General features: G+C 44.3%; 1 protein-coding gene, 1 long non-coding RNA gene and 1 pseudogene across 7 annotated transcripts in view; 1 reads left to right on the forward strand and 2 right to left on the reverse strand.

The window, feature by feature from the left end:
- Positions 1-4,092, reverse strand: part of LOC309656132 — a 40,630-nt gene extending 36,538 nt beyond the window's left edge. Inside the window, exon 1 of the long non-coding RNA XR_014261157.1 lies at positions 1,412-4,092. This is a non-coding gene — a long non-coding RNA (uncharacterized lncRNA). The remainder of the gene's footprint in view (positions 1-1,411) is intronic.
- EAPP (E2F associated phosphoprotein) overlaps positions 1-27,605 on the forward strand; it is a 57,091-nt gene that overhangs the window by 23,934 nt on the left and 5,552 nt on the right. Inside the window, exons 1-7 of one of the 5 annotated variants that reach the window (XM_082452256.1) lie at positions 7,062-7,347; positions 8,064-8,152; positions 13,867-14,088; positions 17,123-17,304; positions 18,385-18,480; positions 19,521-19,641; positions 26,395-26,508. In XM_082452256.1, coding sequence (XP_082308382.1) covers positions 14,015-14,088; positions 17,123-17,304; positions 18,385-18,480; positions 19,521-19,641; positions 26,395-26,508 — 587 coding nt within the window. In that variant the 5' untranslated portion in view covers positions 7,062-7,347; positions 8,064-8,152; positions 13,867-14,014. Of the gene's footprint in view, positions 1-7,061; positions 7,348-7,876; positions 8,153-13,866; positions 14,089-17,122; positions 17,305-18,384; positions 18,481-19,520; positions 19,642-26,394; positions 26,509-27,605 lie in introns of those variants that run through there. The other 4 variants (XM_082452257.1, XM_082452255.1, XM_082452258.1 and 1 more) reach the window with 4 other exon arrangements.
- Positions 19,843-25,761, reverse strand: LOC309656097 (peptidyl-prolyl cis-trans isomerase FKBP1A pseudogene; annotated as a pseudogene). The gene has a single exon. The product of its transcript is annotated as a peptidyl-prolyl cis-trans isomerase FKBP1A pseudogene (transcript).

Here is a 27,605-nt window from a genome sequence, read left to right on the forward strand (position 1 = left end):
AGTGATAAGGAGCTGAAAGAGGCTAGGGTTGGAGGCTGATGGCGTGGCCTGGTGCGTCCCCTCCCAGGGCTCAGGGACTGTGTTCCGGTTTTTGGTTTTGGCCGTAGTAGCTCTCACCCTGGGACTCAAGCAAATGGTGTTCAGACATATTGGTGATGAAGCGGAACGGGGAGTGTTCTGTGATTTCTCTGTAGGAAGGACACAGTATTATTCATCTTACCTGGACTCAGAACTAGAACCTGCTGGGGAACAGTGTCCGTTTTATTTTTAGGCCTGAGATGAATGTTATAAATACACATTATATGTACGCATGTGTGTTTGCGTATGTATATATACATATATCTCTCTCTCTGGGGTGTTTTGGCTAAGCTCATCGGCTTGGGGAATCTCAGTTCCCTGACCAGGAATTGAACCCAGGGCCGTGGCAGTGAACGCACAGGGGTCGTAACCGCCGGACAGGCAGGGAATTCTGTCCGTAGTTTTTGTTTTTTTTTTTTTTAATTTCACTTACTAAAAACTGGGTGATTTACGATATGGTGCTAGTCCCAGATGTAGAGGTGCGGACTGTTTTTCATTCTGTGTTATTACTTGAGGACGCAGAATGAAGTTCAACGTTCTATTCAGTCAACTTCTCTTACTTCTTACATAGCGTTCCATATTCACCCACCTCCTGCTCCTAACTTATCTTTCTCCAGAGCTTTGTTTTCTGTGCCTGTGGGGCGACTGCTATTTTTAAGTTAACTTCCCTTACTTTAGAGATTTTACACGTAACCGGTTTATATAACGTTTGTTTTCATCTGATTTTGTTAGTATGATACGCTGGTTTCCGCTCATGTTGCTGCAAACGTCAGTACTTTTGTAGACTCTGCATCCTTCACAGGCGTAGACCTTTTTTTTTCTCGCTGCCAGACACTGCACATGTCGCATGGTAAACAACAAAACAAACCACAGAAACGTTAAGTGACTCGGAAAACTTCAACAACGGTTCAGAGACGAACAGAGCACGGTTCGTTGGAAGTTCAGTGCAAGTGACACACCGTCGTAAACTCCGAAACGCACTACAGAAAGGTCAGAGGAACACAGCACTCCACACAACAGCACTTTCTAAGTCGCCTCGTAGAGAATAAATCGTTAGCACAGAGGAACCAGATTTCAGACACCCACTCTGAACACTCCAGTCTACTTGTGTACCAAGTCGAACATCAGGGGAGAGCGCGAACGCAGTCCCCCACTACCACAAATTATGCAGTCGAGTTTCCCACATTTGGGGAAATCGCAGGGGTCAGCACATCCGGAGTGCAATGGATAAGCCTCGCCCTGGGAAAACCACCTTCGTGATCATGGTATCTCCCCTGCCAGGTAAGTATGAGTCTTCCTACCACCCTCGCCCCACACCCTCGCGATCGCCCACCTCTTCACGCACGCTCACTTCCCTCACGCCCTCTCCGCGCCCTCCGCCCCTGCATGCCCCTCGCTCCGGCATCGCGCACCCCGGGAACAGCCTCGCGAGTCCTCGGCTGTCCACACGCAGGACGCGGAAGCCCAGCCGGAGTGGGACCAGCAGCTTCTGCGCGCCTCCCTATCTGCATACGCCACGCCCCTCTCCGGAAGTCCCGCCCCTCTAGTCTTTCCCCAGGCCGGCTGAGGACAGCAGGGAGAACGCAGGAGGCATCTGCTCAGAGTCTTCGACTTAAAATGAACATTAGGTTCTTGTTTAAAGTTAGATTGAGGGGTTTCACTTTTCGCACCGTCTATGTCTAACCTTTTCCCCATTGGGAAATCGCTATGTTTGGGGGCAGTTAGCCCTCAGGCGGCTTTCTAGTCTGTTACTTTCTCTTTGGCTTGTGTGGCCTCGAGGAGCTTAGGGCAGGTTTCCTTGACCTCCAGGTTTCTCTAGATATGACGCATTGACGATGTTAAGCGAAAAAAATAAAGTGCACGCATATATGTAGTATGCTACCCTTTGTCTATGAAAAATGTGAAAAAAAGAAAATTATACACCGTCTGTCAAAAAGAAACCCAGGAGTGTTAAACCAGAACTGATGAAATTACCTATATGGGTGAGTGCAAGGAGAGAGTGACAGTTTTCTGAGCGTACCTTTCTATGTAATTATTTGGGGAACGCTGTTAACATTTTGGATATGTTTTTGAAACGCAGGGGGAGGGACTTCCCTCGTGGTCCAACGGGTAAGACTCCACACTTCCATCGCAGGGGGCCGGGGTTCGGTCCCTGGTCACGGAACTAAACCCTGCATGCGTGCCGCAACTAAGGGTTCACATGCCACAACTAAAGATCCCACAGGCCACAACTGAAGATACCGCGTGCCGCAACTAAGACCCGGCACAGCCAAAATAAAGGAAGGAAGGAGGAGGGAAAGAAAGAAAAACTGCTGCTTACAAAAAAATACAGGGGGAGGACTTCCCTGGTGGCGCGATGGTTAAGAATCCTCCTGCCAATGCAGGAGGACACGGGTTCGAGCCCCAGGTCCGGGAAGATCCCACATGCCGCGCGGAGCAACTAAGCCCGTGCGCCGCAACTTCTGAGCCTGCGCTCTAGAGGCCGCGAGCCACAACTACTGAAGCCCGCCCGCTCAGAGCCAGGGCTCCGCAACAAGAGAAGCCACCGCAATGAGAAGCTCGCGCACCGCAACGAACAGTAGCCCCCGCTGGCCGCAACGAGAGAAAGCCCACGCGCAGCGACGAAGACCCAGCGCAGCCAAAGATAAATAACATTTTTAAAAAATACAGGGGGAAAAGACCCTAAAATTGGATATAAGTACAAATGAACCTAACTGTATCTCAGATGACTAGTGTAACCACACTGGAGTGGAAATAAAGAACCAACCGAAATGACTTTTGAACACAGCACATTGACCATAACCGTTTTCGACTCTAGAGACAAGAACTGCAAATACTGAAGTGTCCCCTAGTAGGTTGGTATTTCATAGCTATGTGGTTGTAACAGTTTTGTACCAATGCTGTTGTAGTGTAGGATTGAGCTACTGAGTAAATGGAGGCTGGGAGTCAAGGTTCTCACTGTTGAAGAAAGGAGATGCGAATACAGAATGGCGGAGGGCAAGGAGGAACCATGTGGTGTTAAGCTGAAAATTGGAATTGAAGATATCAGTACAGGCCCATTATTATTTTTTTAAATTAATTTATTTATTTTTGGCTGCATTGGGTCTTCGTTGCTGCGCGCCGGCTTTCTCTAGCTGCGGCGAGAGCGGGGGCTACTCTTCATTGAGGTGAGCGGGCTTCTCATCGCGGTGGCTTCTCTTGTTGCGGAGCACTGGCTCTAAGCGCGCGGGCTTCAGTAGTTGTGGCATGCAGGCTTTAGTAGTTGTGGCACGCAGACTTCAGTAGTTGTGGCATGCAGGCTTTAGTAGTTGTGGCACGCGGGCCCAGTAGTTGTGGCTCGTGGGCTCAGTAGTTGTGGCTCACGGGCTCTAGAGCGCCGGCTCAGTAGGTGTGGCGCACGAGCTTAGTCGCTGCGTGGCATGTGGGATCTTCCCGGATCAGGGCTCGAGGCCGTGTCCCCTGCATTGGCAGGCGGATTCTTGACCACTGTGCCACCAGGGAAGTACCTGGGCCCCCTTTTTTTTTTCTTAACATCTTTATTGGAGTATAGTTGCTTTACAGTGGTGTGTTAGTTTCCGCTGTATAACAAAGTGAATCAGCTATACATATACATATATCTCCATATCTCCTCCCTCTTGCGTCTCCCTCCCACCCTCCCTATCCCACCCCTCTAGGTGGACACAAAGCACCGAGCTGATCTCCCTGTGCTATGCGGCTGCTTCCCACTAGCTATCTATTTTACATTTGGTAGTGTATATATGTCCATGCCACTCTCTCACTTCGTCCCAGCTTACCCTCCCCCTCCCCGTGTCCTCAAGTCCAGTGTCTACGTCTGCGTCTTTATTCCTGGGCCCATTATTTTTAATAGATATAGATATGTGTAGGGAAACCCACTGTCCTGATCCTGCTTTCTAAATGTCATTCTCCACCAAAAAGAACCAGGGCTCTTTGGAGAAACAGATGATTTCCAGGAGTCAGGGAAGGTACAAGATGAGCCTGGAATATCTTGTGCCAGAAAATGCTCCAAAAATTATATGGACATGTCAGAAGGACACAGGAGCCAACCTGAAGGGTCCTTCATAGGCCCAGTATGAGAACAACCAAACATCAAAATAAATGAAAACAGTCATGGATTATAGACAACTAAACACAGCCGTGAGTTCACGTTGATTACATAGGGAAGGAAGGAAACTTCTTCCTTACAACAGAATGCCAACTAAGAAATGTGGAATGAAGGACAGAATTAGAAAATCAACATTTGGCAACCATAATGCAAGTCAACAGTGGATACTAAAAACTATTGGGTTAAGGTTTTGTAACGGATATTTCCATATCCTCAATTACCTCCACACAAATTACTTAATAATTACGAGGGGCAAACCTGGTGAACACCCCCAGTGGCAGAGGGTTACAATACTGGCCCCGGTACCAAGTTCTTCTGCAGCACCCTCCCATGTTGACTCTGGGCTTGGCTATGTGACTTGCTTTGGCTAATGGAACATTAGTAAATGCGATGGAAGCAGAAGACTGAAAAACAGTTGCTCACTGGGAGTCGCTCTCACCTGCTGTCCTGAGACCACCATGAGAAGAAGCCTGACTTAGCCTATTGGAGGATGAAATTACGGGAGTGAAGATGAATCATGTCAACTGAGGGCCCTCAGACTGACCCGCCCCACTGTCCCACGAGCTGACTGCAGCTGCACGAGTGGTCCTACATCAGAGCCGCAGAACTCCCCGGCTCAGCCCAGCTGCAGTTGCTGACCCAAAGAATGGTGAGCAAATAACATGGTCACTATTTTAAATCACTAAGTTTTAGGGTAGTTTGTTACACAGCAGTGGATAACTGATACACCACCTTCACCAAGTAATCAATGTTAACACCACCAATAACTGAACAAACTGACTTCACGTGCCTGCAGTGTGATGCCCAGAGGAGGACACTGGATTAATTTGATAGGGCTGTCATAATAAAGTACCACAATCTGGGTGGTTTAAAACAACAGAAATTTATTCTCTCACAGTTCTGGAAGCTACAAGTCCAAACTCAAGGTGTCAGCAGGGCCATGCTCCCTCCGAGATTCTGGGTAGAATCTTTCCTTGCTCCTTCCTTGCTTCTAGTGGTGACAGTCAATCCTTAGCTTGCAGCTACATCACTCCAATCTGTGCTTTGTCCTCACGTGGCGTTATCCCTACGTGTCTCTGTCCTTACATGGCATTTTCCTCTTATAAGGACAATATTCATATTGGATTAGGGCCCACTGTACTGACCTCACCTTAACTTGATTGTATGTGCAAAGATTCTACTTCCAAATAAGGTCGCATTCATAGGTATCAGGGGTTAGGATTTCAACATATATATATATATATTTTTGGAGGGACATAGGTCAACATGTAAACAGATACAGTACCATTTATGTCATCTACATGTCAAAAATGCACACTTGAATGTGAATACAGGACAACCTAAAAACCAAGGATATTCTACAAAATAACTGGCCTGTAATTTTCAAAAATGCCTGCATAATGAAATAAAACGATGGGCCTGGGGATTATTTCAGATTAAAATGGGTTAAAGAGACAGGATACAGAATGCAACATGTGATTTTGAATTTTCCTTTGCTATAAAGGACATTCCTGAGACAATTGATAGAAATGGAATAATGTTTATAGAGTAAATAATAATATTGCATCCATGTTAATTTCTTGATTTTTATAATTATCCTGGGGTTAGATAAGAAAATGCTCTATTTTTAGGAAATACACACTAAGAAAGGAAACTTCCTGAGACAACCAGTAATCAGAAAAGGGTGCTTAGGACTTCCCTGGCGGTCCAGTGGTGTGGTTAAGCCTCCCCGCTTCCACTGCCGCTGGGCGTGGGTTCCATCCCTGGTTGGGGAGAGCTAAGATCCCGCATGCCCCACGGCGCAGCCAAAAGAAAAAAGAAAAAAGGGTGCTACAATACGTTTCCTCTGATCTTTTCGCAGTTAGGACCTCAGGAAACCTTCCCTGACCCTATAGTCAGTCTCCAGTCCTGTGTCTAGCCTCGCTTTGCTCCGTAGCACCGACCACAATAGTATAACGCAGCACAAGGGCCACTGGAAGTCGACACACAATAGTTGAATCGTTTTGTTCACGTCTGGGGAGGATCCACTTGATCTCGAGAAAGAATCTTCACGTATGGAAGAGGAAAAGACAAATCCGGGCGGCTGAAAGAGGCAGCCTAGTCCCTCAGGACGAAAACGCGACATTTCCGTGCATTCGATTTTCGGAGACCATTCAACACCCCTTCCCGGCCCACACATCTACCCCTTGCAGGAACACTTTGCCCTGATAGTCTCTGTTCGTTTTTCTTTGCTGTTGCAAGATTCGATTACTACATAATCTGAACGAAAGATCATGGATGAGGACTAAAACAATTTCATGTTAAACTGATGACGTTTCATGTTTCATGTTAAACTATTTAACATTTGATTGACATTCTGTTCCGTGTCATTTTCACTGAAAGGAAGGTGAGACCACACCCGAGCTCCGACCTGCTCCTGAACTGCAGGGCGCCGGGCGCCGCGAGCTCTTGTCTTCCCGGGTCCCCCCTCCAGGTCCCGACTCGTCGCCGCTCGCCCACGCCCTCCCTCCGGAGATACCGGCGCATCTCGGTCGGGAATTAGTAGGTCCGTTATCTCCCGCGGGAAAGAACGGGACGCCGAAAAGGTCCCGGCAGGGGCGTGGCGTATGTAGATGAGGAGGCCCACAGAGGCTGCTGGTCCCACTCCGCTTGGGTCATATCTAGAGAAACCTGGAGATCAAGGAAACCTGCCCTAAACTCCTCGAGGCCACACAAGCCAAAGAGAAAGTAACAGACTAGAAAGCCGCCTGAGGGCTAACTGCCCCCAAACATAGCGATTTCCCAATGGGGAAAAGGTTAGACATAGACGGTGCGAAAAGTGAAACCCCTCAATCTAACTTTAAACAAGAACCTAATGTTCATTTTAAGTCGAAGACTCTGAGCAGATGCCTCCTGCGTTCTCCCTGCTGTCCTCAGCCGGCCTGGGGAAAGACTAGAGGGGCGGGACTTCCGGAGAGGGGCGTGGCGTATGCAGATAGGGAGGCGCGCAGAAGCTGCTGGTCCCACTCCGGCTGGGCTTCCGCGTCCTGCGTGTGGACAGCCGAGGACTCGCGAGGCTGTTCCCGGGGTGCGCGATGCCGGAGCGAGGGGCATGCAGGGGCGGAGGGCGCGGAGGGGGCGTGAGGGAAGTGAGCGTGCGTGAAGAGGTGGGCGATCGCGAGGGTGTGGGGCGAGGGTGGGAGGAAGACTCATACTTACCTGGCAGGAGAGATACCATGATCACGAAGGTGGTTTTCCCAGGGCGAGGCTTATCCATTGCACTCCGGATGTGCTGACCCCTGCGATTTCCCCAAATGTGGGAAACTCGACTGCATAATTTGTGGTAGTGGGGGACTGCGTTCGCGCTTTCCCCTGGTGTTTCTGTTGGTTGAATAATAGACTTGTTTTCGCTATGAAGTGAGCGCTGATTATCCTACAGCACTGCGATATCGGCCTTCGGTGTTTACTTTAAGATTTACGGGTGGTTGTAAGTGCTGTAACATTTCACTGTGATTTTTTTCTAACGATGTTGTCCACCGTGGTGGTGTGGAGGGGTTGCAGTGTTCTCAGCTGTGCAATGAGCCAAAGTTGAACGGTGGTTTGTCTGTGTAGGGTATTGTTTTCCCAACTGCTGAGCGTTGTCTATTATTGGGCTTTGTGGGGGTGTTCGTTAACAGTCTGAGCGTCGTATGGTAGTGCAGAAGTGAGCCCGTACGGAACACAGAATAACGGTAGTACATTCTGCCGTTTGCCGTAGTGTGAGCTGAAAGCAGCTTATTATATATACCAAGGAAATTAAACCTGGGTAAAATGTCAGTTACGCCACCTCTTGTGAAATCCGGCAAGTGATATATGTATGTTCTGCTTACTTTCTGTAAGACAGACCCCCACAGCCCTCGGGAACGGAGAGTTACGTAGAACTAAGTTGCGAGTATGGGACTTACGAGGGACAGAATACTACATGTAAAATAGGTAAGTAACCAAGATTTACAGTGTAGAACGTTATATTCGATATGTTAAAGTAACGGCCGATGGAGAACCATCAGAAGCTGTATACCGGAACCTGTTATTACAATGTTAAGAATAACTTAGTTTAATGACTAGAAGAAAAGAAACCACGGTCTTCCCTGAGAGCCCAGTAGTGACGACTGTTTACTTCCACTGCCATAGACCTGGCTTCAGTCTCCGGTTGGGAAAATAGGATGCCGATAGCCGACGGGCATGGCCAAAGAAACATACGTGTCTATATACGCATACGTGTAAAACTTACTGATGTCAGGCTTAAAAACAAAACAAACGTTTTGTCAACGTTTCAGCAGCGTTTCGCTTTGAGTCCAGGTACGATTAATCATAACCAGAGCCGGGCTTATCCATTGCACTGCGCATGTTGACCATTGTGATTTCCCCAAGCGTAGGAAACGCAAGTGCATAATTCACGGTAGTGGGGGACTGCGTTTGTGCTCTCCTGTTTTTTGTAGGTTTATTTTTTTTGATTTATTTTTTTTAAACCTTCGTCATCATGCTGTGTATTATGTCCTCATGAGTTACTTAGGACTGGGATTTGTACCTTTTGACATGCCCTACCACAAATTTTATCAACCTCCCACAGTATCCACCCTTGGCAGCCACCAATTTGCTCTATGTATCTAATCTATAAAACTGAGTTTATAGATATATATATATTTTTCGCTGCGTTCGGTCTTCGTTGTTGCGCGCGAGCCTGCTCTAGTTGTGGTGAGCAGGGGGCTTCTCATTGCAGTGGTGTCTCTTGTTGCGGAGCACGGGCTCTAGGCACGTGGGCTCAGCAGTTGTGGCTCGCGTGCTCTAGAGCGCAGGCTCAGTAGTTGCGGTGCACGGGCTTAGTTGCTCCGTGGCATGAGGAATCTTCCCCGACCAGGTCTCGAACCCGGGCTCCGCTTTTTCTATGTCATCGGGAATGTCCGAGCCGAGGGTTGGTGAGCTGATACTGATACTCTTCTATCCAGAAGCAGCGAAACACAGAATTTCACTCTTTTTATTTTTTATAAATTTATTTTTTTATTTTTGGTTGCGTCGGGTCTTCGTTGCTGCACGCGGGCTTTCTCTAGTTGCGGCGAGCGGGGGCTTCTCATTGCGGTGGCTTCTCTTGTTGGGCAGCACCGGCTCCGTAGTTGTGGCACTCGGGCTTAGTTGCTCCGCAGCAGGTGCGATCTTCCCGGTCCAGGGCTCGAACCCGTGTCCCCTGCATTGGCAGGCGGATTCTTAACCACTGCGCCACCAGGGAAGACCCTCACTTCTTATTTTCACAGTATTGAATAGCTCTGAGCCTCTCGGCAGTTTTCCTCTTAAACCGCCCCCTCCCCACCGGAAGAAAAACATCATTTTGACCTCAACTTACATAGTTTCACTACGGAGCATTAAGAATATTGTATACACTTTCTCACCCAGTTGCAGCCTCACTGACCTGCAGGTAGGCTTGACACTTTCTTTTTTCTCACAGATTTCCTCTCCTGCCGTCCTCCACTCTCACCGCATAAACTCCTAATCCCTCAGTCCCTTGCTTCCCACCGCAACCAGCGTTGACTCCCCAGGCCATTCCCACAGCCTGGGTTGCTCCTCTTCCTCCGTCTCCGAGCATAATGCATCATCCGAGGGCAACCCCAGACTGTCCACTGCTGGCTTGTCTCTGCCACTAGGCGTCTTCCCGTCGCACCTTTGCGGCCCTCAGGCAGGAGAGGGTTAAGAAGTTTTATGAATGCCACAACTCACCAGGGCTGGCTATTTTCATCAGGGACTAGCAGTGAGCTGTGGAATCAACCTCTCAGTTGTTCTGGACGTACGAAGTAAAGCCCTCCCGTATGACCTCGACGGAGTTAGCATACATTCTTTCCCTGATCTGTACGTTTTGTTAGTGAGAAGACCCCTGGACAGTCACCAACTCACTAATACACGTATTTAGTAAGCACCCCTCCCCTCCCCACACTCATGTGCAACACACAATTGCTGCTTCCTGTCTCCGCCCACCCCGTCAGTAAACCAAAGGGCCAAGGGATGTACTTTCCACTGTACTTCCTTCCCAGAAAAAGGCCACCTCGGTAGAAACACATTCGCTGACGGATGTGTGAAAAACTGTGTAGATTTTTGCTCTGAACTTGCTATTTTTTAGCATTTACACAGCATCTTCACATTTCCAAAGCACTGTACCAACATTTATTAATCCTCACAACACCCCTGTGAGGTAGGTCAATATGTCTTTCATGGTAGAGAAAAAGGCAGAGAGGTCGAGTGAACCTTGTCATTTCCATTGAGAAATCACTATGTTTGGGGGTAATTAGCCCTCAGGCGGGTTTCTAGTTTGTTACTTTCTCTTGAGCTTGTGTGGCCTCGAGGAGCCTAGGGCAGGTTTCCTTGACCTCCTGGTTTCTCTAGATGTACGCCATGTCCTCTGTGGTGGATGTGGGACCTTCTAATTCCCAGCGGAGACACGTCGCCGTTGGTGGTCCGGGGGGCGTGGGTGCGCGGCGAAGAGTCGGGACCCGGAGGGGCGATGGGGACGGCTGGAGTTCGGGGCGCCTGGCGCCAGGGATTTGAGGGTGTGAGTCGGGGCTCGGGTCTGGTCTCACCTTCTGGTTTTGGTTTCGCAGCCCGACCGAACTCATCCCCACTGGCATGGTTATTATGAGGACCTTTCCCTCCTCCCCACCCCCATTAAGCATTTACGTAGTAAGATTTCCCCAGTCAACTTAAAAGCGATCGTTTTGTTCGTGGCGTCCTCTTGAGTTAGCGTCTCATCAACTACTTCAACACATGAACTGCTTCAAAACACACAACAACTAAACCTGGTGAAACCTAAAGGAAAAAAAAGTCAAGATTTTAACATTGAAGTAAACAGGGCAAAGTATTACTACAAACTTCTTCCACTTCGTAAATTGTGCAGTGCTGGAGTTAAGTATATAATACCAGCAAACACAAAAGTTTTTTATTTTATTTTGGCCGTGCCGCGTGGCTTATGGTATCTCAGTTCCCCGACCAGGGACTGAACCCTGGGTCAGGCAGTGAAAGCCTGACTCCACTAGGCCACCAGGGAACTCCCCCACAAAGTATTTTAAAACACTTGAAACATTTAAAACACTTAAAATTTGTAAAAAATAGACGATTATGTTTAATAGTCAATTCACGAGTTCTGAAATAGTCCGTTTAATCCATTGAACTCTCGTTTTGTTTTTAGACGGTGAGACAAACACACTTTTGTTTATTTTTTTGGGCCGTGCCAGGCATCTTGCAGGATCTTAGCTCCGCGACCAGAGATTGAACGTGGGCCCCCTGAAGTGGAAGCGCGGAGTCCTGAAAACCGGACCACCAGGGAATTCCAAACACAATTTTTAAGACTGTAAACTGAGACCTTTTATATCCCAGCTACTCTGCCCATTGAGAGGTGTATCTACCCCTCTCCTGGAATCTGGACTTAGTGACTAGGCTGACCAACAGAACGAGGTCAAAGTAATGTTCGGGGGATTCTGAGGTTAGGTCAGCAGAAGGCTTGCAGCTTCCTTCTGGGCCTCTGAGAACCCTGTGTGGGAGACTTGAGCTGTGAGTGAGAAGGCTGACAACTCTGGGGCTGCCATGTTGTGAGGAAGCTGCTGGTTTACAAACTGACTCCCCTCCCTCACTAAGGAGAGAGTAAAGAAAGAGGCAGGCCACTCTAAGTTGGTAGAGGGCAGGTTTAAGAGGCAAGGGAACTTACTAGGATTGTCTTGGGCGCTGAAAGAGTAGAAGATCTCTATCCCAGGCAGCCAATTCTTTTTTTTTTTTTTTAAAGGTCTCTTTTTAAAAAAAATTTTATTTTGGTTGCGCTGGGTCTTAGTTGCAGTAGGTGGGCTCCTTATTTACAGCTCGCTGGCTCCTTAGTTGTGGCATGCATGTGGGATCTAGTTCCCTGATCACGGATCGAACATGGGCCCCCTGCATTGGGAGCGCAGAGTCTTATCCACTGTGCCACCAGGGAAGTCCCCCAGCCAATTCTTAAAAGTTTATACAGAAGCCTTAACTGGGTTGTCAGGTATACTGTCCAGATGGTCTCAACAACACCCTACTCCCTCAAGGCTTCATCATTTGGACAGCTCCCACTGTCCGAACAGGGGAGGAACAGGAGGGGAACAGGAGGCAGAGTGTACATTGCAAGGATAGGGGAGCAGATGAGGAACCTTGATTGCCTGAGTCCAGCTCAAAGATCAACGAGTGGTCACAGCCCACCAATCATCTCCTTCAACAGAAGCCCAAGGCTTTGTGGAGAACGATGCATGGAAAAGAGACATGCTCAGGTTTTAGTCCCAACCCGAGACCCTAGACATTGGGGATCAGAGTAATGCCTTTCAAAATTGCAGATTTGGATAAAAATAGATGAGTGTTTTTGTTTTAAAGCTCTTAAGTTTTGGGGTGATGTTTTTGTGCAGCAATAGAGAAATGGAAGAGGGAGACAGAAGTAAGCAAACAAATAAGTAACATGGAGTTGAAGGGGGAAAAGTGGATTTAGGGATAGAAAAGATGGGATGGAGAGAAGAGGGTGGGGTTGAGGGCTTACAGTTTTTGACAAGGGGCTCAGGGAAAGCCTCTCTGTTTCAGTTTGCTACATACTCCTGCTTTTCTTTGCTTGCTCATCATTAGCATATGTAACCCCCAAACAGCCACCAAAAATGGCAGGCTCAGCCCCTGAGTTTACTTGTTCTGTTACCAGTTGTAGGATTACAGCCCACTCCTTAGAATCTCTAATTCTTTTTTTTTTTTTTAATAAATTCGTTTATTTATTTGTTTATATTTTTGGCTGCATTGGGTCTTTGTTGCTGCGGGGGCTTTCTCTAGTTGCGGCGAGCAGGAGCTACTCTTCATTGCAGTGCATGGGCTTCTCGTTGCAGTGTCTTATCTTGTTGCTGAGCACGGGCCCTAGGCGCACGGGCTTCAGTAATTGTGACATGTAGGCTCAGTAGTTGTGGCTCGCGGGCTCTAGAGCTCAAGCTCAGTAGTTGTGGTCCACAGGCTTAGTTCTCCGCGGCATGTGGGATCCTCCCGGACCAGGGCTCGAACCCGTGTGCCCTGCATTGGCAGGCGGATTCTTAACCTCTGCACCACCAGGGAAGTCCCAGAATCTCTAATTCTGAATTTTAAGTTTATGGGAGTAAATAAGTAGTGACTCAACTTTTGTGGATCAGAATGAATATGGATGTAAGGGCACATCCTTGAGGAGGGCCACAATTCTCAGAAAAGGAAAAATGGGTTCCCCAACAGGTGCCTCCTTCACATCACTGTGACTCATGGGTGAGTATTGTACCTCGCAAAAGAGTTGGGTGGAGCAATAGTTGAAAACCAGGGAAGGGAGTTCCCTGGCGGTCCAGTGGTTAGGACTCCGCGCTTTCACTGCTATGGGCCTGGGTTCAATCCCTGGTCAGGGAACTAAGATTCCACAAGCCAAAGGGCATGGCCAAAACAACATATATATATATATATATATATATATATATATATATATATATATATATATACACACACACGCATACATGTATATACATAAAACTTACTTCTCTCCCCGCCCCCTCCCCCTCCTCCTCCCCCTCCCCTCCCCTTCCCCTCCCCTTCCCCTCCCCTTCCCCTCCTGCCCGCCCCCTCCCCCTCCCCGCCCCTTCTCCTGGCTCCTCCCCCGCTTCCTCCCCCAGCCCCTCGCTTGGAAGATCTGCGCAGGCGCGCAGTGAGGGCGCGGACGTGCGGGCGGAAGTTGTGCTGGAGCGCTTTAGGAAAGGGACCTGCGGAGAAAGCAGGTACTCTGCCGACGCCTGTGGACGGTATCGGAGGGGGCAGGCCGCCATGAACCGCCTCCAAGATGACTATGACCCCTACGCAGTTGAAGAGCCTAGTGACGAGGAGCCGGCTTTGAGCAGGTAGGCCCCTACCCCACCCCGGTCCCCGAGGCTTCGGGCCGAGGCCAGGCCTCAGCCTCCCCCTCTCGCTGCGCTTGCCGGACCCGTACGGATCCTCTGTCCAGCGGTTCGGGCCCCTGTGGCGCCCTGCTGTCGCCTGTGGGACGCCGAGGGGGGTCTGGTGAGGTCGCGTAGCCACGGGGGAGGCGGGACCGACACTGGCGCGGGGAAGGGGCACATTCTGGAATTACGCGTAAGATTCAAAAGCCGTGAAATCGAATCCTGCTTCTGCAGCTACTAGCACTGTGACCGAAGGCAAGTCCTTTATCGTCGGTTTCTCATCTATAAAAAGGAAGTATAATAAGTATATCACGAGTATGTTGTGAGGCACATGGGACTTACTGTGAAGTGACCATCATGAAGACTAAACTGCAATAAACAGAAATAAAGGGGTATTTAACTTTTTTTTTTGAGCACCTATTGTATGCTTGCTGTGGGCTACAGAGGTCAGTCATAAGATTTTTGTCTTTGACAGGTTTAACGGTAAAGTAGGGGACATAAGATATATATATCTCGGAAGATATATGTCTCGGAAGTAAACTTGTATCTCAGAAGACCACTGTAGAAGAAGATGACCTGGGATAGTCACAGATGAAGTTCTATGGGAATTTCCAGAAGGGACGGATTAATCCTATCTGGAGGAAAATTGCAGTTATGTTGACAAGAGATTTCCAGGAAAATTTAGCCATTTTTTAAGCTGTCAGCTGTTCATAAACTTTAAAACATTCTGTCCAACTAAGCTTTCAGTGAAACTGCCCTTCTTTCAGTCACAATGTTTCCTTATATTATCCTGAGGCGGGGTTACAGGCATGGGAGATCACACTGCTGTGAAGATTTCTATTGTGGGGAGTGAGGATGGATTCCAAGATTCCCTTATGAGGAGTTTCAATTAATGGGTCCAGTTTGTGAAAGTAGGCCTCAATTAGTAATTCAGTTTGATTGGATTCAGTGTTTCCTGAACTTGAGCTATTCTGCCATTACCATTCCCGTATTCACCCCTCTTATTATTTATTTAATCTTTTTCTCTAAGTTAATTTACATTTTTATAGTTAAATGTCTTATTTTTTGCCTCACGGTTTGCAGGATCTTAGTTCCCCGACCAGGGATCGAACCTGGGCCCCCAGCAGTGGAAGCACAGAGTCCTAACTACTGGACCACCAGGGAATTCCCATGTAGTTAAATGTCTTTAAAGAGGCTTTATATTCCTGTGACAGTTGCCACTGGTAAGGTAACTGTAAAAATAAATACTTTGAAAACAAAACAGTATTATTAGGCAGTATTGCCTGCTCAAGGCTGTGAATCGAATGCTCATTTTAAAAAGGGAGATTGTTTAGAGAGGTGTTTAAGAGGTGTCTCTCAGGATTTGATTTTACCATACCTAGAAGCGAATCTTTTTAGCGTATTACTGTTTCATGGAAGCTGGCAGAACACATGAGTCTTCTGAGTTGGAGACACCTGACAGCAGAGCATCCAGCATGAGCATCATGTTTGTGTTGGTTGCTCTTACTTCCCAACTCCTGTAGGGGTTACATGGAGAGGCCCAGATGGGTGCTACACATTGATTGGGTTGGTACCATGGCTGAGGACCACTTGAGCTTGGAGAATCCACCTCTTTTACAGCAGGCAGTAAATATGCCACTAGAAGCCAGTAACCCCTCCTCCCACCTCCCAGTTGTGATAATCAAAAATATCTCTAGCTATGCCACATGTTCCCTGGGGGGCAAAATTGCCCCTCAGTTGAAGAGTACTGGGGTAGTTCAAGGGTAATAGTGAGAGGTAAGGCTGAAAAGATAGGTTGAAACCAGGTTGTGGAAGGTTCTTTTGAATGCTGTACTTAGAGTTTTGGTCATGGATGATTTTCTTTTGGATTTGGGTAGTGATGTGATGAGAGTTCTTTAGGAATAACATTCTGGCAGCAGGGTTAAGGGTGGAATGAAGCAGAAGAGTTTTGAGACCTGGCGATCCTTAGGCCATGGTGGTACAGGCAGAGTTACGAGGACCTGAGTGAATATAGTGGTAATGGAGAAAGGGAGCATGCTGGTCAGGATGAGGAATGTCAGACGGGGAATTTTCTTGGGAGTAGAATCTGGATAAGGCCTCTATCATTAGCAAAATTGATTGGTGTGAATTGTATTTTTCTTATTTACCTTCTGCTTGAGGCTCACAAGCATTGTTGTAGAAGAGAAAAATAGAGAAGCAAAACCCAGGAATAGTCTGTAACCGTTCATCAGATCATGAATAATTGAACGTTATGTGTGTACTATTGATTATAGTAGAAAAGTCTTAGGCATTTCATCTTGGTAACATTTCATTCCTTCTGATATCTCGTTTAATTCTGTCATACTGCTGTTGATGGGGAAACCCAGGCACAAAAGGCCAAGGAAATTGGCAGAAATTGCTCAGGAGAATTTGGAATATAATTTAGCCCTCTCTCTCTTTTTAGTTCTCTGTAGCACTATGCCTTTTAAACTGTAATATTTACTTACTGTCTGTTACATTTTGTGTGGATGTATTAGGTATCTATTTGTTACATATATTAAGTTTTATTTAATTATCCAGAGTTTAAAACAAACTCCCAGTTCTGTGAGGTAAATTTTTCATTGCTGATGGAATTATGAATTGGCGCAGTACTCTTGGAAAGTAGTGTGATAATTCTAGAAGTCAGAAAGATGTTTGCATCTAATTTTAGACATTTAACCTAAGGAAATCAACAGAAACAAAATTATATATACATAGATATTCATTGTAGTGTTTAATAGCGAAGAGAAATAACTGTACAGCATCTGCAAGAGGAAATGTTATACAGACATTAAAAAATATATTTGGAAATATGCAGAAATGGTTGAACTATTAAGTGAGAAGAGCTGTATGTAATGATAGCTGAATCAAATGCAACCTTATAAAACTTAAATTTGTTGGGCAGTGAGATGATAGGCATTTGAAGTTATTTTAATTCTTTAATATTTATATTCTTTATGATTTAAATATGTTCTAGTTCTGAAGATGAGGTGGATGTGCTTTTACATGGAACTCCCGACCAAAAACGAAAACTTATCAGAGAATGTCTTACTGGAGAAAGTGAATCCTCTAGTGAAGATGAATTTGAAAAAGAAATGGAAGCTGAATTAAATTCCACCATAAAAACAATGGAGGACAAGTTATCCTCTCTAGAAACAGGTAAACTTTTAGTTAGATATTCATATAGATAGTTTTCTAAGTTCCATAATGGCAGGGACCCTTATTTGTGCTCTGTTATGCCCCCAGCACTTTCAGTAGGTGCTCAGTAAATACTTATTGAATGAATGAATAAATGTGCTTGGCAACCTGAGCGTAGTTTTCTTTCATTGCTAGTGAAGAAGTTTCCTGTGTTGCTGGAAAGAGACTGTTTAGCATTGTTTACTTGTATGATTTCCTTCTGTAATTTTTACCTCAGGATAAAAGAAAAAAAGACACACTAGCTTATAGAAGTATATTTAAGGTTATATAACACTGATATAGCAGATTGAATGATGTGTCACCACAAATTCCTGTCTCATTTTAGTAAGTAATGAAACATACTTCATTTTGATACTTGGTTTCTATGTAAAATATATCTGACTTGAAAACTTGTTTGTGAAGGTAGGACTCCTCAGAATTGGTTTCCATGTTGTTATGCTATATATTAACTGTTAAGAATTGAAAGCATATGTAATAATGATAAAAGCAAAAGCAGATGTTAATTAAGAGGAAGAATTAGGGATGCAGGCATATGATGGCATAAGTATAGGTGATGTCATGGCACTAGGCACAGCTGAAGAGAGGAAGAATGTGTGCTTGACTCATTCTGCCTGACTCTTTGTAGAGCTCTTACCCTCTTTCTTCTAAAGTTCCTTAAAACAAGATGTTTATTCACTGTTCTCCACAGTATGCTTCATGGCTGAAAGGTAGAGATATATATGCCGGCAATGTGAAAATATGGCTATTTTATTTAATTAGATGTGCTTTTATCATTATTTATATATGCTTTCAGTCTCTTTGTGGGAAGGGAGAGAGAATAATTTTCTCATGATTTGGAACAGTTATTCAAGGAGGGGAAGTTCTCTGTAATTGCATAGGGCACAGAAATCCAGTAAGTCATTGATGTGAAAGTATTTTTCCACCCAAATGAAATTGGGAATGAGTTGATATCACTTTGAAGTGATGGAAGAATATATGGAGTTTTTTTCCTTGCCAATCCAGTATGGTTCAGTTTTTAAACTTCCCTTATCGTTTGACTAGGGTCTTCCTCAGGAAATGGGAAAGTTGGAACAGCTCCAACAAAGTACTATGACGATATATATTTTGATTCTGATTCTGAGGATGAAGACAAAGCAGGTAAGTAACACGTTTACCAGGTTTAGCAGTTATATTTTATGAAGGAAGGTTTACCTAGCAATTATTTGATATTAGGTTTTCCCTTTGAGTTTCATCTTTTAAGAAATTGCAGGCAGTTGATGTGAAAACAAAAGCAGGATTGCGCATAAGAACAGATGGGGACGCACCTGAGGACAGGGACTGAGGGTGGTGCTGCAGAGGCACGTCTGGGGAGAGGAAGAGTGTGTCCTGACTCAGTACCTCTTTCCTCAGGGCTCTTGGCCCCCTCTTCCTTCAGGTTCTTTAGCACAGCAACATTTGCTTTCACAACTGCAGATAGTTTCTAGATTTTACTCTCTTGCAGAATTTTCCCTAACTTGTTGCTTTTTTTAAATCAGTCTCTCTGTTCTTTGGAATTGATTTTGTATAAATTTGAGCAAAGTTGAACACAATGACAAGAGCTAAAACTAACTTAATTATATCAGTAATTATGATGGAATACACAAATAACAAATTTATATGGTAAACAATTTTATTTTTTATTTTTTTTCAATTTTATATTTTTATATGTTGTTACATTAACATTGACCTGCCCAAGTAGGTCTAGTGTATGTGGATGACCATAGTGTTTTTTTTCACTCATTTTTGTTCTGATTTCAGTAGCATTTTATGTATGAGAACTTATGGAGAATTTAAGACATCAAAAATAGTTTCTAGGGACTTCCCTGGCAGTCCAGTGGTTGGGACTCTGCACTTCCACTGCCAGGGCCCAGGTTTGATCCCTGGTCAGGGAACTAAGATCCCACAAGCCGTGCAGCATGGCCAAAAAAAAAAAAAGTTTCTATTCTTGACTTACTTTGAGTGGCCTTTTTGAGACTCTGATGTCTCATTATTTGAACTCAGTTCTGAACTTTTTATTTGGAGGAATAGTTTAAAATATTTTTTTAGGAAAATATAACTAGAAAAAATATGTACCTTAGGAAACAGGTTTCTTCATTTTGTATAAAAGAGGTGTGGATTTTAGACATGATACTTAGCCATATCGTTAACATTTTCAAAAGTAGCACAGGTGACCAAGAAAAAGAAGAAGAAACAATACAGAATTCCAACAAATGATGAATTACTATATGATCCTGAAAAAGATGACAGAGATCAGGCCTGGGTTGATGCACAGAGAAGAGGGTAAGAACTTAAATTTAAAATTAGAATCTTTACGAAAAATGATTAAAAGATGATTTTCGCTATATTCACATTTTGAGTGTATGTGTATATGTTTATACAGACATGCATAAAGTTTGCGGAAAAACTGCTGAATAGTTTATTTTATTTTATTTTTTTAATTTTTTATTTATTTATTATTATTTTTTTAATTTTTAGTAATCTTTTATTTATTTATTTATTTTTATATTTATTCTTGGCTGTGTTGGGTCTTCGTTTCTGTGCGAGGGCTTTCTCCAGTTGCAGCAAGCGGGGGCCACTCTTCATCGCGGTGCGCGGGCCTCTTCATTATCGGGGCCTCTCTTGTTGGGAGCACAGGCTCCAGACGCGCAGGCTCAGTAATTGTGGCTCATGGACCTAGTTGCTCCGCGGATGTGGGATCTTCCCAGACCAGGGCCCGAACCCGTGTCCCCTGCATTGGCAGGCAGATTCTCAACCACTGTGCCACCAGGGAAGCCCTGAATAGTTTATTTTAAAAATGAAAAGCAAATTTCAGTCAGACCATTGGTTTTTTATTTATTTTAAAAAATATTTATTTACTTATTTATAATTGAAGTATAGGTGATTTACAGTGTTGTGCTAATTTCTGCTGTACAGCATGGTGACTCAGTTATACACATACATTCTTTAGGCCATTAGTTTTTTAAAAACTGTTGTTGAATTCAGACTGCTATAGCTAGTCAGTCTCTCCCTTTAAGAAACAGAACTGACTTTTTTCAAATAAACAATTTAAAATTACTTCGAGATTAAGAGTTTATGTGGGGAATTCCCTGGCGGTCCAGTGGTTAGGACTCCACGCTTCCATTTCAGGGGGCACGGGTTCAATTCCTGGTTGGGGAACTAAGATCCTGCATGCCGTGGTACTGCCAAAAAAAAAAAAGTTTATGTGGATAAACAGTGGATGTTATGTTTTCTACTTGAATGCTTGAATTGTTGTTTTTAACTATTTACAAATTTGATTTTTTTTTAAGTTTAAAATTTTTTTTTTTGATCTTTATTAGACTATAATTGCTTTACAATGTTGTGTTAGTTTCTGCTGTATAACAAAGTGAATCAGCTATATGTATACACATATCCCCATATCCCCTCCCTCTTGCATCTCCCTCCCACCCTCCCTATCCCACCCCTCTAGGTGGACACAAAGCACCGAGCTGATCTCTCTGTGCTATGCAGCAGCTTCCCACTAGCTATTTTACATTTGGTAGTGTATATATGTCAATGCTACTCTCACTTTGCTCCAGCTTCCTCCCGCCATGTCCTCAAGTTCATTCTCTATGTCTACGTCTTTATTCCTGCCCTGCCACTAGGTTCAACAGTACCTTTAAAAAAAAAAAAAAAAAATTAATTAATTAATTAATTTATGGCTGCGTTGGGTCTTTGTTGCTGCGCACAGGCTTTCTCTAGTTGTGGTGAGCAGGGGCTACTCTTCGTTGTGGTGCGCAAGCTTCTCATTGCAGTGGCTTCTCTTGTTGCGGAGCATGGACTCTAGGCGCATGGGCTTCAGTAATTGTGGCTTGTGAGCTCTAGAGCACAGGCTCAGTAGTTGTGGCGCACGGGCTTAGTTGCTCTGCGGCATGTAGGATCTTCCTGGACCAGGGCTCGAACCCGTGTCCCGTGCATTGGCAGACGGATTCTTAACCACTGTGCCACCAGGGAAGTCCCCCTTTTTTTTTTTTAGATTCCATATATATGTGTTAGCATGCGGTATACAAATTTGATTTTTTAAAGTTGAGGTAAAATTCACATGACATAATGTTAACCATTTTAAAGCAAACAATTTAGTGGTATTTAGTATATTCACAATGTTGTGCAACCACTACCTATATTTATTTCAAACCATTTTCATCATCCTAAGAGGAAACTCCATACTCATTTTCAAATTTGATTTGATAAAGGCTGATTTATCATAAAAGTGAAAGCTGGGCAACTTACCACTATTTTTCCCTAACCTAGCTGTGCTTCAGAATCACCTGGTGAGAATGAAATGCAAACCCTTGAGTCCTACTCTAGGAGGTTTTGATTCCGCTATGGTGGGGCCCAGGAATCTGTACTTGTCAAGCCCAGAGGGCTTGTGTTGTTATGTGGGTCTTTGTGCACCACCCTTTAGCTTCCACCCTCCCACTTTGTCCTTTTCCTCTCCTAGTTTCACCCATGCACCACTTCCTCCAACTGCCCCATGCATTTATGTGATGAATATTTTTCACACTCACAGTGTGAAATGAACATTTTAAGTGCTATGAGTGCTATTGAAATAAAGCTTATGGTCTAGCTCCATATTTCTGGTAACAGAATTTGTCATGGAAGTAAGATGGAATGTATTTTCATTCTTATATAATCTTGAGAAGAAATAACATCTTATTGACTTATTCACATTCCTGTGTCAAGCAGTAGTTGCCTTTTAAGACCACAGGAACCAGCTTCAAATAATGAATTCACTACATTTTAAGCACCGCAAGGACAGTGATTATACCTGTCTTGTTCAGTGCTGTATGCCAAGCACATTGCACACTGCTGTACGGGCACTTAGCACCTATTGAATGAATGATTAAGTTATTTTCTTGGGGTTTGGGTTTTGAAATTTGCTAAGCATTGGAGGTATTTAACAACAATTATGAAATATATACCACGTGTTCTCAGTATTTTTCCCCACAAATATTTAAAGAGTTCAGGAAGTAATGCCAAATGATTTGCATTTTGCTGTTCAATTTTTAGGTGTTTTCCATAAGCCCCTTTTAAGAATATATACTTTTATACTTTAGTGTCTTCATAAACAGATTCATGCTTTATTTTTTCAATCGGCAAATATCTGTTGAGAATTTACTGTATGCCAGACACTGTTCTAGACTCTTGAAATACAACAGGGAACAAAACAGACCAAAATCCTTAGGCACTTAGAGCTTACAACCCTTGCTTTTTTTTTTTTGTAATAACTTTTATTGAAATATAGTTGATTTACAATGTTGTGGGTTTCTTTTGTTTTTTTGACTGCATTGGGTCTTTCTGGTGCGCAGGGGCTTCTCATTGTGGTGGCTTCTCTTGTTGCGGAGCATGGGCTCTAGGCACCGGCTTCAGTAGTTGTGGCACGCAGGCTCAGTAGTTATGGCTCGCGGGCTGTAGAGCACAGGCTCAGTAGTTGTGGCTCACGGGCTTAGTTGTTCCACAGCATGTGGGATCTTGCCTGGCCAGGGCTCGAACACGTGTCCCCTGCTTTGGCAGGCGGATTCTTAACCACTGCACCACCAGGGGAGTCCACAACCCTTGCTTTTTAAATGTAGCTTTATTGTGGGTTTTTTTTTTTTTTTAATTAGTAGACTGTTTTTTAGAATAGTTTTTTTTTTTTTTTGAGAAAAGCCAACATATAAGGCACTTTCATTGCAGTAATAAAACTTGAAACTCATATGTAGTGCTGGGGGTAGCGGTAGGGGTGCGGGAGTAGGCAGCAATTTCTCTCACCAAATCACTACACAGGACAGCAAAGGGGTGAGAGGGGGGAAGGAGAAGCCAGCAAACTCTGAGATCAGCAGGGGGAGCTGAGCATCCAAAAACAGGAGATGCTGAAGCTGTGATGACCAGCATCATTTTCTTCAGACAACACTCAGGGATTTGTCATGATGGCTGGGCTTTCATGGGTGTTAAGTGTCTACAAACAGCACCTTCAATTTAACTTTTGATTGAAATTCTTAAAATTTAGGAAGTGGATCTTGGATAGCTATGAGATTACAAAAGTCCTAAATATCCATTAGAAAAACCAGAGGATGGAAAAAAAAAAAAAAAAATCCAGGCCATGAAGAAGGCTTCAGAGGTCCCTGCTGGCCCAGGGATAGACACCTGTAGTGTCCAACATCTTAGTGAAGACGATCTGCTTTCAAAACGCAGAGGGTTAAGGGGAGGGTGGGGTTGGGACAGTGGAGGCAAAGGCTCTCCCCTTCCCACTTTAGTTTTGGGTAGGGCTTTTAATTCCGCCCGAGGACGTCGCTTAAATTGGAGAATAATTTGGCCCTCAAAAGCACCTCAAATCTGCTATGGCTTTGCAGTGCAACAGCAAGAATGTTTAATATATAATAGATAAAACTTTCATCCAAAAAAAAATAAAATAAAATATAGATTCTTGCCCCCCCCGCAACAATTCCTATTCTAAAATTAACCCATTACTTGTGCTGTTAATACTTGAATAATACGTAACTGGAAACCTAGATCCAAAGGACTGAAACTCAGTGTTCACCCCCAAATGAAAACAAACTAAAATGGGTAACTTGAGGTTTAAGGCATATAGTTCAGGTCAACACACATACGAGGAGAAAGGGGAAGAGCAAAGCTGGTGACAACACATTCGGTCAGGGAAGATATTTATGCAGAGTGTAGTGGAACATCAGGAAAAGCTCCGTACGGACTCGCTGTGCTCACCTGGAGGCACCAGATCCTTCCATGGCACATCCAAGAATGGGGAGCTCAGGGAGGAGGCCATTCCTGTCATTCCAGTTTTAGAAGGTCCATGTCAAAGATGAGAGTGGCGTTAGGTGGGATGATGCCTGGGTGCCCAGTGGCACCGTAGGCATAGTCTGGGGAGATAGCTTGGCTCTCTGACCCACGCTCATCTGGGCAACCCCTTCTTCCCAGCCTCGGATCACTTCCTGCTTGCCCAGCACAAACTTAAAGGGCTTGTTTCTGTCCCAGGAGGAATCCAGTTTCTTTCCATCTTCAGGCATCCCCGTGTAGTGCACCACACAGGTCTGGCCGCGCTTTGGGAAGGTGCTCCCCTCTCCGGGGGAGATGGTCTCCGCCTGCACTCCCATGGCAGTGGCAGTGGCAGTGGACGCCGGGCGGGCAGGCGGCGCGGACCGACAGTGGGTCTGGCGGCGGTTCCGCGGCTGTGCCAGAATAGTTTTAGGTGCACAGAAAAATCGAGCCGATGATGCAGAGAATTGCCATCGTATCCCCACACCCGCTGCAACAACAGCAACGCACGAGTCTCCCCTGTTGTTAACGCCGTGCGCTAATATGGTACATTCGTCACAGTTAATAATCGATGCATTATTGTTAACTAAAGTCCCTACTTGATTCATATTTCCTTAGGTTTTTTTTCTCTTTTTTTTAAAATATCGTATTTTACCTTTGGATAGCAATTGTATTTAAAGCACATTCATCTCTGTCACATTATTGATCCTGCACCATCCCAGTGAAGCCCAGTGGGCTTCAAATGACCCTATTTATTTATTTATCTGTTTATCTATCTATCTGTCTATCTATCCGCCACGTGGCTTGCAGGATCTTAGTTCCCTGACCAGGAACTGAACCCACACCCTCGGCAATGCAAGTGTGGAGTCCTAACCACTGGACCTCCAGGGAATTCCCTCAGATTTCCTTAGTTTTTACCTAATACCCATTTCTGTTTCAGGAGCCCATCCAGGATACCATGTTACATTTAGTTGTTATGTCTCCTTGGGCTTTTCTTGGCTGTGACAGTTTCTCACACTTTCCTTGGTTTTGATGACCTTAACAGTTTTGAGGAGCACTGGTCAGGTATATTGTGGGAGGCTCCTCTATTGGAATTTTTTTTTTTTTTTCTTTAGCAGCGGAACTCAAGTTTATTAAAACAGCTATGACAAGTATAACAAAATCTACATCTGCCTGTGCTAGGCCAGTGTATTTCTGTACAAACAACAAGATAACGCTAGATAATTACAGTTAATACTTTGAAAGCATAGTATACAAAACAACATATCTTCATCAAAAAAAAACAACCCTTCATAAAAGGGGGGAAAAAAATTCTCCCTGCACCCCCCAAAGGAGGTCTTCACAGGCTGGCCAGCTCCATCCCAACTCTGAGGTATCAAAGGAGTTCCAAGTGCAAACTGAAGGGGTGAACAAGCAACTCCCCCACTCCCACATCCGTTAAACGCACAGTCCAGCTGATCTTGTGGCAGAGTGCCTTTTCGTGGAATGATTCAACAATCATAGATAAAAAAATAAAGAATCCTTCGCGAATTTGCGTGCCATCCTTGCGCGGGGGCCATGCTAATCTTCTCTTTATTGTTCCAATTTTAGTCTATGTGCTGCCGAAGCGAGCACTGGAATTTATCTAATGGTTTTGTATCAAGGGCACATACTATCAGCGTGATTTATGACTGTTAATGTTGATCTTGTTCACTATAGTGAAGTAGTATTTGTCAGGTTTCTCTACTGTAAAGTTACTCTTTCCACCCCTTTCTGTACCATGCTCTTTGGAAGGATGTCACTATGTTTAGCCTAGACTTAAGGAGTCTGGAGTTATGCTCCTCCTCCTTGAGGGGAGAGTATGTTCATAAATTATTTGTAATTCTTATATATGAGGGATGTGTCTATTCTCCCCCATTTATTTATTTATTAAGTCATTTATGTCAGCGTGGACTCATGGGTATTTATTTATATTTTGGTTATAATTCAATACTACTTTATTTTGATGCTCTAATTGTTTTGGCTTCAGTCATTGGGAGCTCTTTCAGTTTCTCCTGTGCCCCTTTAACATTCCTGTCTCATTGTGGGTTTTTGGTTTTTTCTTTCTGAGTGCTTCCTTACTTTCTGGCCCTACAGGATGTTCCAGGTCCATCTTGTATGCCCCATTCCTGGAATTGACCATTTCTCTAAGGGGTACTGGTTTCTTTTGTTGGGAGAGTGGCATTAGAAAGCAAGATTTGGCTTTAATGTGTTTCCCCTCTTCACCTTCTTTTTCTGTTCTAGCTACCATGGTTTTGGAATACAGCGGCGACGTCAACAACAACAGCCTTTTCCAAATAGTGATGCTGTCTTGAATTGCCCTGCCTGCATGACCACACTGTGTCTTGATTGCCAAAGGTAACGGATAAAGGGTAGCAACACACACACACACACACACACACACACACGAAAAAAACCACTTGGTAGTCCTTGTTTAAATCAGAAATAGACTTTTGAGGTGCTTAGGAATTCTGATAAAGTTCTGTCCTCATATATCCCTGGTGCTGCATGACTAATCTTTATACAAATAATTTTCGTTACACATTGTCTGTTATAAATAGGTTTTCTAATAAAGTACTTGCCAGTGCTGACAAGGGTTCAGTAAAACTGCATATATGTTGTGGAATGACAAAATCTCTCAGATACACTCATTTTTTTTTCTGTTGTGATAAAATACATGTAACATAAAATTTACTATTTTAACTGTCTTAAAAATTTTGCTGTAAAAGAGTACTTCATTTGAATATTCAATTTATTGTCAACTAGACCATTTAAAATTTTTTTAAAATTTAATTTAAAAAATTAATTTAGTTTTTAATTTTTTAAAAAATTTAAAATTAATTTTTATTTTATTTATTTATTTATTTGGTTGTGTGGGGTCTTAGTTGTGGGAGGCGGGCTCCTTAGTTGTGACTCAGGCTCCTTAGTTGCGGCATGTGAACTCTTAGTTGTGGCATGCATGTGAGACCTAGTTCCCTGAGTAGGGATCGAACCCAGGCCCCCTGAATTGGGAGCATGGAGTCTTAACCACATCACCACCAGGGAAGTTCCTATTTTCAATTTTAAATAAAGCTGTTTTCCCAGCTTTATTGAGATGTAATTGATATACAACATCGTATAAGCTTAAGGTATACAGTGTAGTGATTAGATATTCAAATATATTGCAGAATGTTTACCACAGTAAGGTTAGTTTACCACAAAAAGGTTAGTTAACACAGCTATCACCTCACATAGTTACCTTTTTTTGTGTGTGTGTGGTGAGAACTTTTAAGATTTACTCTCAGCAGTTTTCAAGTATGCAGTACAGTATTGTTAACTGTAGTCATCATGCTGTACCTTACATCTGCAGAACTTATCCATTATAAGTACCTTTTGACCACCTTCATCCATCTGCCCTTCCCCACCAACCAACAGTTACTTTGTTTCTATGAGTTCAGTTTTTTTTTAGATTCCAC

This window comes from Balaenoptera physalus, assembly GCF_965194825.1.
Source record: "Balaenoptera physalus genome assembly, chromosome: 2".
Lineage (NCBI taxonomy): Eukaryota > Metazoa > Chordata > Mammalia > Artiodactyla > Balaenopteridae > Balaenoptera > Balaenoptera physalus.